The 12,943-nt window shown below is 38.3% G+C and overlaps 1 protein-coding gene across 1 annotated transcript in view; it reads right to left on the bottom strand.

Annotated features, from left to right (window-relative positions):
* Positions 1–350: 350 nt before the first annotated feature.
* The window catches only part of LOC137400434 (general transcription factor II-I repeat domain-containing protein 2-like), a 29,684-nt gene continuing 17,091 nt past the window's right edge, over positions 351–12,943 (bottom strand). Inside the window, exons 3-4 of the mRNA XM_068086762.1 lie at positions 993–1,242; positions 351–769 (exon numbers count right to left, since the gene is read on the bottom strand). Coding sequence (XP_067942863.1) covers positions 351–769; positions 993–1,242 — 669 coding nt within the window. The remainder of the gene's footprint in view (positions 770–992; positions 1,243–12,943) is intronic.

The following is a 12,943-nucleotide window of genomic DNA, read 5'->3' as shown; positions in this document are numbered from 1 at the left end:
AAACGGATTCTCCCTTAGAAGGGGAGCCGTGTTCCGTCAGCCAATAACTCGTGGCTGTCACTTTCCTTGAGTTGGTGCCGTACGGCTTCTAGCAATTGGTCAAAGACCTGCTTATTGATCAGGTTTGTGGTGCATCCTGCATAGAAAAGAAACTGGATGGGCCGCCCCTCCACTTTTCCTGGGAGGAAATAGCTGGTGAAGTGAGGTTGGCTGTTTGCTTGCGCCCTCGTGGTGTCTTCCAAGACATCTTCCGTGAGGCCTGGGAGACTTTCTTTCCACGGTGGAGTGGGGTCGGTCCCTCGGGCCATCTCACGTCCGGGGTAGACTCACGGCTCCTGTGATTGCCATTCCTAAGGCGGAGAAGGGGTCGGTCCTGCCACTTTTAAGGCAGGCCTCCGACCATCCGGTTTATTGGGGGTGGTTCTCAATGTTTGGGGTGGAGGGCATTTATGGGTCACCCTCCTTTGTTTCGGGCTACGTCTCTGCCGTTCGCATGGAGGGACATAGGCGGTATCCGGGACAGGGGGAATGTCCAGACTGGCCTCACTCAAAGACTGGTAGTAGTTTCGTGTCTCCACAGGCCTTTCCTGTGCACAGATTTTCCTCGGCCTAGTCTTTGCTGGTTGAGACCAATCGTCGGCTGTCACCAAATCCCGTGTAGTCCTACTGTGTTTCCGAGGTTGTTTGGCCTTGGCACAGCCAGTAGTCGAAGCTACTGCTGTGGCCTCTCTTCGTTTCGCGAAGCCGGTTTTGAGTAGCAAAGGCAATTCTTCCGTATGTGCCCTGGTTTGTCACAACCCCAGCAAAGGGTAGCTGGCTGATTCCTCCTCTCGGTTGGAGTGTGGACATGCTCCTGGAGCCGTTCCACCTTTTCTGTGAGAGATTGGACTAGCCGAGCTAGTCGTCCATTGACATCGGTTTCGGCCGAGTTCACCTGGTCAGAGGATCCTCCCTCTAGGCCAGTATCGAAGATTCGGTGGGTTTGCGCTCGCCTCCCTCGATCTGGAGGTAATCATTTCCAGCCCGTACAACGCTGAGCAGTGTGAGCGTATGTACGGCCAACAGATGTTGCTGCAGGGCAGGGTCCCTTAGTGAGCTGCAAAAAGTCTCCATGGCCATGCTATTCCGGTGTCGATTCAGCAGGTCCACGTACGCAATCCGTACCTGCCTCTCAACCTCCATAGCATGCTCCTGAAGCGTCGTTCCTTCTTCTCGCCGAAGGGCGTTAAGCTGGCTTAGCGCCTGCCCAACGGATAGCCCGAATCTTGCCCGGAGGGCATTGAAAATGGCCTCCTGGTCCTCGGCCCACCCGCAGTCTCAGCCTGTTTGCCCAGTGCTTCTTGGAGGTGCAATAGGGTTGCTTCTTCTGTCTACTGGTTGGCGTCGGCTACTCCATGAAGCAAGTAATGAAATATTCCACATCTCCCTTTCCAGTGTACTAGGGAGTCCTGAAGCGCGGTGCTGGTTCTTGCGCCCTTGGCAACAGTAATAGCCGTTCTAGTGCTTCGACTAGTCGGTCGGGTCCCGGCTCAGCGCTTCGTGCTCTCCTATTTGCTCTCTATGTTTGGCTTTCAATAGGTTTCTGCTCCCTTTCCAGAGCAGTGCCTCTACTGAGTCCGTGGCCGTCGACTTCTTTTTGGGTTTTTTCCTGTTGCCAGGAAGCTTTTCTGGTAGGAGCAACGCTGCTTCTTCAGGCAAGTTCTGCCGAAGCCTTCAGTCGGTTTCTGCTCCTGAAGCAGTGCATCTACTGGGTTCGATACTGTAGGGCTTTCCACAGCTCTCTCTGGGTTTCTTCCTGTTGCCAGGAAGTTCCTCCAGTAGGAGCAGTGTCACCGTTTTTCAAGCAGCCCAGTTCATCCAAAGTTCAGTGATCCTGATGCAAGTCTTGTGCTGGAGTTATTGGAATCATCAGAGATACCACCGCTGCCACCGATGTAAAGGTTTTGTGCCACCCTTACTTTCGTCCACTAGTACAAGACTCGGTGCATGAGTTTATACATATATTTCTGCTTAGTTCATAGAGGTACAAGTATAATCAAGCACAGGCAATGAACAGGCCCAGAAAAGCTCTGCTCTCTACTGCAAATGTTCGTGCTTATATAGCTGGTAGGCCCCGCCTCTGTTCTACTTGGCTGGGCCCGGTTTGGCTCAGCTCGGCTTTGGCTTGATTTGACTCTGGCTTGGCTCGGCTCTGCTTTAGCTTGGTTCGGCTTGGCATAGCTAAATGCAGGTGGATGCCATCCACCACAATACACATAAATCTACCACCGTCTTTCATAACAGTTTACTTGAATTAGATGTTGCTTGCTGCAAATATGACCTGTCTTGACCTTAATGTTCCTTAATATCCTGATATGACATGTCTTTCATAATTAGACAAATGCTTAATCTCATTATTTGAGCCACTATGCTTAGGAGGTACCAAGTCTTTACTGATAAAAATCATGTATTTCTTTGGTTTTAGTTTTAAATTTGATCGGTTCAGAACACAATCCAAGTCAGAACATTATAACTGAGTTTGAATTTGCATATTGATAACAAGGTTTAATAATGATTGCCTTGCTGATTGTAATGAATTTTCATTTGTTTGCATGTCTCCCTTGGCTAAAATTGTATTGCTGAATAACAAAACTGTGAGGGTTTTTATAAATTTTACATCATTATTTGGAATAAGTTACAGAGGTTTTAATTTTTAGTGCAGTGCAAGTTAAAACACATTTAAGCTTTATAATTATACAGTTTGTCATGTAGAAGTAATGATATATTTACAATCAATTTAAAAAAAAACATTCATAGCAGCATTTTGGGTGATTAAAGTAGCTATCACTATAAGTGAAAAAAGTCTGTGCCTTATGCACAGACGTTAGTATCAACTGGCACTGAAGTTAGCCATAGAGAATGGTCAGTGATTGGCAGGTCAAAGCGAGTCTTATATTATTTAGTTTATACATACAATGTCAGTACAACAACAACAGTATGAGTTGTCACAAAAAATAGTGATGATTTGTGGTTATAGGTACTTGTAATCTTCACTCAATAATAAACCGCAGTAAATAGTATTAATATGGATACGATACACAATTCTGATTAAAATTTTTTTCAACAGCCAAAGTACCAGCATATTTAGGAATACTTATATGTGGTGGACGCCGGGCCATGACTCTCTTATTCCTATAAATACTCCTGTATATACTGTAGCTATATCTTGCATGTTGTGCTGCTCTTTTTATTAAAACGTTAATTGCTTGTTCGTTTATACTGTATCGCTAATACGTTTTGCATTCATTTCTGTTGCACCATTATTGTAATGTTAGCTTATTATAACTATGCCAACGCACTAACGACTTCATTTATTTTGATTGTTTTTTGGCTTTTCTTACTCGGTTCCATTTTCTGGAAATAGTAAAATTAATGTATATAAAGGGAGTGCACTCGATAAGCAGAGTAGTAGGCGTAAGCTCCTTGACTAATGGATTTTCCTTCATAAATAAAACGAACGAAAAGCCATGCTTATTCTCTCTTCTTTATGCAACATTCTAGATTGTGCCAGAGTAAAGGCCAGCAAATTACTTACATGTAGGTAAATACTGTGAACCTCAATAACGTGGGCAAGTCTATGAATGTATATAGTGTGCTGTACATATGGTCAAAGTTACCACCTGTGTATTTGTTCCAGCAATTTAATGTGCAATTTTTGACAAACTATCACAAGAGTAATTTCTTCGAATGCAGTCATTGCGGTCTCCACAGCACTGGCCTTCTCTTCCGTTCTGTGGTTCTAATTAATAAGCAACAAAAATTTACAATTGGTTGCCAATCCACAGCTATCCGTCAAAAATATTAAAAATAATTACGTAATCACAACATTGTTGAGTTTGTAAACATATATAACGAGTATTTCAGCATAATATGGCTTAGGACATACTAAATCTTGTTTAGAGTATATCTAGTGATTCTTTTCAGCGGTTACTACTGATGAGCAAAGTCAAATACTGTAGACACTCGGTTCATTGAATGCCTCACCGTTATTAAAATTTATTACTTAGTCATTTGTTGAAGTTTTTCAAATCAAGAATGCTTCTGCTCAAAAGAAAGCGAGTAAGTGATTAAATACTAGAAAGTGTTTGTGTGCCAATATGCCAGAGCTATAAAAAACCAAAAAATATATGTTCACTGGTGCAAAACAGATGATAGAGTTTTGGCCTTTTAATCAAGAGGTCAATTAACTTATTCTGTAGTACCATGTGGAGTAAATTTTTGACATAGTTAAAATAAGTGTATGTATGGTAATGAAAAGCTGGTTATACCTTAGCTTGAATATGTTAGAATTTTCAAGTGAAATATTTGCAATTAATAGTGTGAAAAACTGGAAAGTTTAAATAGTAAATTCAATTTCACATAAAATTTAGATTAAATTGCAGTAATAATTAAGTTTCCTTTTTACTTCAGGGTCAGATTTTGAAGAAACAATCCAAGATGTGACATGTGAATGCTTTCTCTGTTGTGAGCAAAACCTTCCTTGCGGAGAATTCGACATTGCAGAGTGCTTCTGTAACGAAGACTGTTCAACAAATCCGTTCGAAGACTGCTGCTTGTCTGCTGAAAATGCTTGCAATGCATCTGTATTGAAACATAGTGATCTCTTCTAGCTATGACTAATTGCACAAAACTATTGGCAAAACTTTTGATTAGAGTATACACATCTGACTTAAAGAACCAACCTCAATACCCACAAGGAAATCTTTAGATATGACAATCAAAATTATAACTATTACAATACACAAGAATTTTTCAAGCTAGTTCATTTGCAGGGTAATGTTAGTGAAGTACCAAATGCCTACTTTATACACCTTGGGCAAGGTTTTATGAGGGAGCGATACAAATAAATTAACCTCTTGATACAATTATAGAAACCCCTTTGCTTACACTGTATAAACTCATATAACTATCTCTAAAGCATGCTCTTTATGGAAATATTTACAAAAGATAAATACATTTGCAAACGCAGTTCAAATATGCATGCATGATAATTATTTTGAAGTGCAAATTTCTTTCTCAATAAATAAACTGTTCATGTAAAGCCATTTTTATGGAAGCATAACCCGAAAACTATGCACTCTCCTGAGTAATGCTGTGTGTCTCGCTACAACTTGTGATCTGCCACTACCGTTAAGCTAGAGTTAGCTCATTCATGTTAATACTACCATATAATAATATATGTAGTGTTGAAAGTTACCATTTCTAATAAATATCCTTGACTTTTGTTAAATGTTACCTAAAAGGTGGCAGCCCACCTCTAAACCTCCAAAAGGGTCTCTCTTGTAAGGAAAAGTTACCGGCATGGCCACCTGGCATGCTTGGAGTGCAGAGAGAGAGACACGGACAGTCTGGCGGATGCGTTGAAAAGGATGATTAAGGTGCCCCGGATGCCGGTCCAGGCAATCAGTTTAACGAGCCTCAATACACAGGTACTAGGGACATAGAACATTTCATAAGCTACTTTTGAGAACTAGCTGGTCAGAGAAGCAACCAGTCAACCTAGACCCCTTCATCAACAACAACTCCTTGATATCGCTGCAGCAAATATGGTTATATTATATATATTCATATGTAGAGATAGATATGTATTCAGAATATATACATATTTATATAGATATATTTCTATATAGATGTTTTTTAGGATTTTTAAAGATATTTTTATAGAGATATTTTAATGTATAGATATATTATATTTTATTACAAACTTTAGTGTACAAATAAAATATTTCAATTACAAATAAAATTTTACAAACAATGAATGTAATAAATAAAAACAGTGTGGCTCATATGGCGGTTGTCTGGCAATAAAATGAAACTCATACTCTTGATAAGTAAATACTAGCGTGTAATGGTGCTTTCTGACAAGTTATTTTGGTAATAGCCGCTCTATATCGCTGTCACTGTCTTTGGTAGATGGTAAAGGCGATTCTCTCGCTACTACATAGCTGGTAAGACAATTATCATCAGAACTTTTCTCGTGGCTTACTATTGCAACGTTCTGCAGGTTGGACAACAATTTGTGAATTAGTAGCTGTGGTAGTAGTAGTAACTTCTACCTCGATTTCAAGACCTCCCTGAATGATTGGTGATCTTCTACGAGTGACATTCACCACCTTTGCAGCCATTGTGTCTCCGTGTATGATGAAAAAGCTGCGTTTATTAACTTTACTGCAAATGGGGCGTGCAGATTACTAGACTCTCTCTCTCTCACACTAAAACGCATAACGAAGCGGTGGTGATAGAAAAAATAAACATTGAACCAAAAAACCAAAGTAAGGTTCCATTATTAATTTAGCAATTGGTTTTGCAAAACCTCATTACTTACCACAAGTTATTGGTTCATCAAGGGCCTCCAAATCAATGAATATTCGTGAAAACCTCTGGACGCGGCAAGAAATTTATAGCTTAGTATGATCAACTCGTAGTCGGCTAAATGGAAACCTAAATGCGTCGTGTGCGCATGCGAAGGGTTAACTCTATTGCTAGCTGCAATAGAGTTAACTCTTAATAGAGAGTGATTGTGTTCACCCGAAAATAAATTAGTTCGCAAATATGCATGGAAAAGGCAATTGGCGCGAAACTTAATTCCGCGAATATTTTCATCCTGTAGGGTATATATTTATTTGTAAGTATTAACCTTCATACTCAAACAAAGCGATTAATTTTAAGTGGAGCAGTAAAAGGCTTGCGGTGGATCCTTTACATAATCAAGCTCAGGTCTTCTACAAGAGACCTGAGAGTTTTAGCATTTTCCTCAAGATCTTAGCCATTTACAAAAGTATCCTTTTTTGCTGCCCACTTGTGTTGATTATTGCCTGTATTAGAGCAAGCCACATTTGATCCCAGGGCTGATACTCCCTCCTAAAAGGCCCATTAGGTTCGGCCCAAAATCACGTTTTAGGGGGGGTTTTCAGACCATGGGGCACTGTCAGTGAATTTGCTACTTTAGGGGGGGGGGGGTTTCCACAGCCAAGCCAGTAAAAGGGCCCATGATCATTAAGGTTTTATTCAGTCAAAGTAATACCAAGAAATTGCACCGAAAATCCAGTCTTAATTTTAATGCAGATTGCTGTTGCTTGCTTGCTGACGGAAAGGAAGGTAAAAGAGACAGTCGACACTGCATTATCTTAGCAACCCTTTAGCAATATACTCAGAATGGATGATAAACTTATTTCATTGTTATTCATTCTGTTTTCCTTTGTAAATGAAAATGATATTCTGATGGTTGATGCTTGGAATAAGTTTTATTAACCCTTTTGCAGGCATAGCGACATTTTGCCGTTTTGCGATTACTGACGTTAGTGGGCAGAGTGACTATTATGCCGCCACACGAACGGTTTTTATAAATAGATTTATGGTTAGCTAATTGCCTTTTTTGTTTAATTTTTTTTTACTATTAGTAAATTAAAATATATTGGCCTCTGTTAGCAACAAAAAAATAATCCGTTCGCAGAAGGAAAAAACGATCGTTTTTGCAATACTAAACAAACGAAAAATCCGAAATAAAAACGTATTTAAATAAAATTGGGAATTTTGTTTGTAGCTTTTTTCTGCTTTATTAATGCATGAATCATATTGGATGTTTAGTGGGGCGTGAAACCTGGGTGCCCTTTAGGGAACTCCCAGTGTTTAGGGGGTGTATTTCAAATTGGTCAACCAGGTGATTGGGGGTACAATAGAGGTGGAACGAGACACGAGACGTCTCGAGTATCGACCTGTCTCGTCTCGTATCGGTCTCGTCTCGACTTAACTATTGCCAAACTCGAGACAGGAAATAGAACTAAAGCGCCTGCGCACGGTTGTTATAACATGCCTTCTTGCGGTAGCAACAACTCCATATATTGTAATGGATTGCGGGCAACTGCCTTTAAAGTTATACCCGGTCCGTTACTACCTGTTGCTACTTATTATGTTGGCCACTGAGTCTAATCATGTAGTCCGGACAACGGCCCTGTTATTTTTTAGTTCGGTTCTGTGTCCTTAAAACAGATACCGGGTCGTATCTAATTACTCTTCGGATAATCCAATTTAATGAATTAGACTTTTGCGGGTAAAATATCTGTATTTTATCGTATCGTGTCTAAACACCAACTGCCCTTCATAAAATTCGGGCCTCTTTTACGTATATACTACCCATCGCGGGTAAAACTTGCCCGGACACAGAGAAACGAACGAAAGGCCGTGTCGACCATAGTCCGTGTTCGGTTAACAATGACGTTTTGTTAGCTCAATATAAGAATATACATGTGCACGTATACAGTAATTAATATAATTTCATGAGTACAATTTAAATATAATTCACATACTACAGCTAATACACAAACAAAACTTAACATTAATGAAACGATAAGAATGAGAGTGTTATCGTGTGTTCTTTTAGTTGCGGTATTTCTTTGTAGAGCGACGGCTATCGGTTTCATTACACATTACAAATTACACATTCAAAATTTTTGTACATCATGGCCTTAAAAAGTAAAAACTATTCAATAGATGGTAAAAATATACATGTACAAAGCAATATGTTTATAATAATTATGATCAATCAAGCTCAAAATTCTTAGAATATATAACTTCGGTATTTTAGAGCTGTTTGTGTCACTTTTGTTTACAAAAACTACATGCATATCACTATTAAAATGTTGTATTTAAATCGTTTACACCAGGTGAAAATTCAATTTAAAAATAGTTTTATTAATTTTATATATACCAAGTAGCTAGTACTTGTGTAGTGAAATCATCACCAAATGCTCATTATTTTACTGTCTCGTGTCTCGAGTCTCGAATTTTTACAAGACAGTGTCTCGAGTCTCGTCTCGAGCTTAAAAAACCTGTCTCGTTCCACCTCTAGGGTACAATATCCAAATTCATATTGACCAACCAGGTGATTGGGGGTACAATATCCAAGTCTGGGCCTATCCAGGTGGGTGTTTCTTTCAGAGTATCAGCCCTGGGCATTTGATGTGCAGGTGCTATTGCACACAGCGCCGGCATGACTACAGGAATAACAGTTGTTCTTATATGCCAGCGCATTTTAATCCCCTTTACAAAGGTGAGATATTTCTCCTCTCTTTCTTTTTATTTGCTTGTCCTGTTGCAGTCATAGCAGACTGCTGTATCTATTATAGTTGCAGCCTTGCTCTCCTTGTTTACTGCTACAATATCTGCCTTGTTTGCCAAGACCTGCTTGCTAGCTCGGATGTAAAACCCAAAGGAGCTAAGGACCTTCTCTGCTAAGACCCAGAAGAACTGAAAAAGACAGGTTTTTTGACATTTTCTGAAGCTTCCCATCAGTGTTGAGATTTCTTGAAGCCATACTCATCAGAAATATTTTTTTACACTACACCTGTGACATGGTTGGTCACTACACCTGATGCTTAGTGTGGTCATTTCTTGCTAGCTATATGCATTCACTAATGGTGTGATGTGTAATGATATGTGTTCAGAGTTGCTTAGTTGGAAATACTTAGCCTTGCACTGCGTGAATAGCGACTGTATTGGCCATTAGGTCACTTATGTTCAGCTACATATATGTCTAGGAGAGATTGCAAACTTCAAATGATTGTTGATGGTTGGCACCATGGTAAGGTTTGGTATGCCAGTCAAGTTACCCATCATCACTGTGCTGTTCTATTGCCACCACGGTAGCCATTAAGACTGTATAAACTTTCATGCTCTGTTCTTTTTCTTTCACTGATTGCTGTACACTTTTGAGCCCTCTGTCTCCATCTTTCATACTAAGATACAACTTAGCAGTATCACACTGTGGGTGCAGTGCTTCAAGTTGCTATGTCAGTTTTCTTAATGGATTTTGCAGCCCAATTTATTATGCATGCTGGGTATTTTATTACTACCAGCGCTGCTAGCATTTATTGCTTTGACTTCATTCCTGGCTTTGAACTGGCTTTGTAAGACCTGCCGAATGCACTCTTTGTATTTGGTAATGGTTTTGTGATGCACTTCAGTTTCATCATTGGTGTTGCTTGCATAATCTCCAAATAATTATACCTTTTGCTAAATCATTGTTGGTACCAGTTGTCATTTCTAGGCCATCTCTGTGCACAGTATGACCTTCCTTGAGTATTAGCTTTCCACACCTTTCTATACCATATGTCACACCGACGTCTTTGCTGTAGACCTGAGCAAAGTGTATTAGCCATGCTAATTGAGTTTGATGCTATCCATGCAGAAAAGGTGGTTTATCTTGGTGCCATTCTTGAACTGATACTGACATTGGGTACCTTCTAGTATATTGCTTATAGGGTTTACGCATATGCAAAAGAGCAACGATGATAAGGAGTAATATTGATAGGTTGGTTTTTACACTCGTCATTTTCTTGCCTTCAGCTTTTAGTTCTATCTTCTGGTAGATCATCGACATATTGAAAAGCACCATAAAGGAAGTATAGACTTTGTACAATCTTAGGCACTGAAGGTTCGCTCTATGGGAAATTGAGTCACTGGCCTTTTTATAGTCAGTCTAAGCCATTCAAGATTGACCCACTCGACTTGACACTTTACAATATATAAAATTTTTTTATGTAATACGAAGAAAAACTTCCTATCAATGTTTACGTTATCTACATGTATTTACGTTACGTTTTTACGTTGTATAATGTCTACACCCCCCATGATCAGTGCAAAACCTAATACCATCCCAGCTTGAGTGTTGTCTGGTCAAACAAGGTCAGCCCTGAATGTAGCTGAACCAGGACAAGAAAGTGAAAAATTGGCTACTGGTTCAAAATGAATGAAATAGACTTGGACTGATAACACAAACCTCATGCAGTGCTACTTCACGAGTGAACCTCAGATTGGCTAAAGAAGCTTAATAAAATCCACTAACACAAAGTGACCCATAAAGGACTCACTACCTGAGACACAAATGTTTAATTCAGAGTGCGGCAAAATAAAGAATTGTAATTGGTATGCCTTTTCCTGTTGTCCTGATAGACCATCCTATCCACTAGTAATAATAGAGCAGGAGGGCATAAAAAAGCTGTCAAAAAAGTGATTTATTCCTTTTGAAGGTGGGCTATGTGATAAGAGTAGCATCTAGATCAAAATTTTGAGCTGATTTCAAATATCTAGTTTCTAAACCTCTCAGATTGTTCACTTTTGAGCAATATAATTAATATATTATTTTATTTAAATAAATGTCTGTAATGTTTTATGTGCTTCTACCAACAATGTGATAATGAAAATGGCATATAAATACTAAATAATTAGCAATAACCTAAGTTGAAATCAATTCTGATAAAACTAAAGTATTTACTAGAAATTCCACTGTCATACAGCCCACGACCAAAGTGATATTGGAAAAAAGAAAGGGTACTGATGGTTGAGAAATGCAATATTAGCAGTCAAATGGCACTGCAGTGCAATAGGATAACTGCAATGATAGCTGTAATGTACTGGGTGTAGGTGTTATTATATATAACAAACAGCAACAAAGAAAGGAAAAGATTTTATGTTTATATCTCTCTTCCTGCGATAGGAGAAATGCAATATTGGCCAATATTAGAAGCAAAATGCACTGATATTATTAGAATAACCAATATTATTAATATAGTAATAATATAAAACCAATGCACAATTTTGTTTACATTTCAAAATGTCATAGCTAACAATATCAAAAAGTTGTGATATTTATATAGATTTTTAGAAAATCTATTTAAAAAGTGTTTGGTCATGACAAACAGCAATAATGAAAGGAAAAGATTATATGTTTATATCTCTCCCCCTGCAATAGGAGAAATGCAATATTAGAAATAAAATGCACTGATATTATTATTAGAATAACCAATATTATTAATACAATAATACAGCAATAATAGAAAACCAATGCACAATTTTGTTTACATTTCAAAACGTCATAGCTAACAATATCAAGAAGTAGCAAAACGAATATCCAAACTTTTAATTAAATATTGTAACAATCTCATAAAAATCGTTAAAAAAAATCATTGTCATTTCTTTTACTTTCACTGCTTTAGACATCAGTTAGAATACCAAAGTACTCAAAAGTTTCCAAAATGCCAGTTACTTTGAAATCGGCAAAAAAGAAACAATTTCTGAACTTCTACGTTAATTACAGAAACCGTCAGCGATTCGACAATGCTATAGACTGGTGAAATGTGCATGTTATTTTTTCATGAAATGCCCACGACTTAATCGTTCTCTTTTCTGTTGCTCGGCGTTTTGTTTGCCGGTCTTAATTTTGAAAAAGATAAAGCTTGGCCAGTTTTAATAATGATTTTCGGCCAAATTAATCTGTCTATTTGTGTATAATCCGATCAGATGGGTAAGTTTTAAGATAATGTCGACGGTTTGCAAAGACTTGGTAACATATTTAAATAGGTTTAAATGTGTTTTGTATCATTATTATACTTTAACGGCTCTACAAAACGATGGTTACATTTGTTGATGAGATTTCGAAACAAGGGTTTGTGACGTCGTCGATGAATAATTTTCGTAAGTTGTGTGCACATGCATTTATCATAAAAACTCTCAAAATTTACTCCGATCATTTTGTCGTGAGATTATTCAAATATTAGAATAATATTATAGTTGTATTACATAATATTATGTATCCTCAGTTTGGTTGAAACTGTGGCAGCTTTACAGTTTGTCCTTGTTATTCCGCAATTCCTATATCATTACAGATCTGCGGAACAAAATGAAAAGTATTTTTAATGACTCAGACCATGTATATATAATATGTTAGTATACATATATTCATCATTAATGCTTATTATGTTGAACCGTGTACTTTATTATGCAAGTAAAATCGCAATTAGGGAGTCTTTTATGCGGTATGACATACATGTATATGTATTCTAATCAAACATGAAGCACACCTCTGGTTACAATACCACTCGAATACTAACCTTCTAATTCACAGTCA

Source organism: Watersipora subatra, chromosome 7, assembly GCF_963576615.1.
Source record: "Watersipora subatra chromosome 7, tzWatSuba1.1, whole genome shotgun sequence".
In the NCBI taxonomy this organism is placed as follows: Eukaryota; Metazoa; Bryozoa; class Gymnolaemata; order Cheilostomatida; family Watersiporidae; genus Watersipora; species Watersipora subatra.
This window is presented reverse-complemented; position numbering and strand designations above follow the sequence as displayed.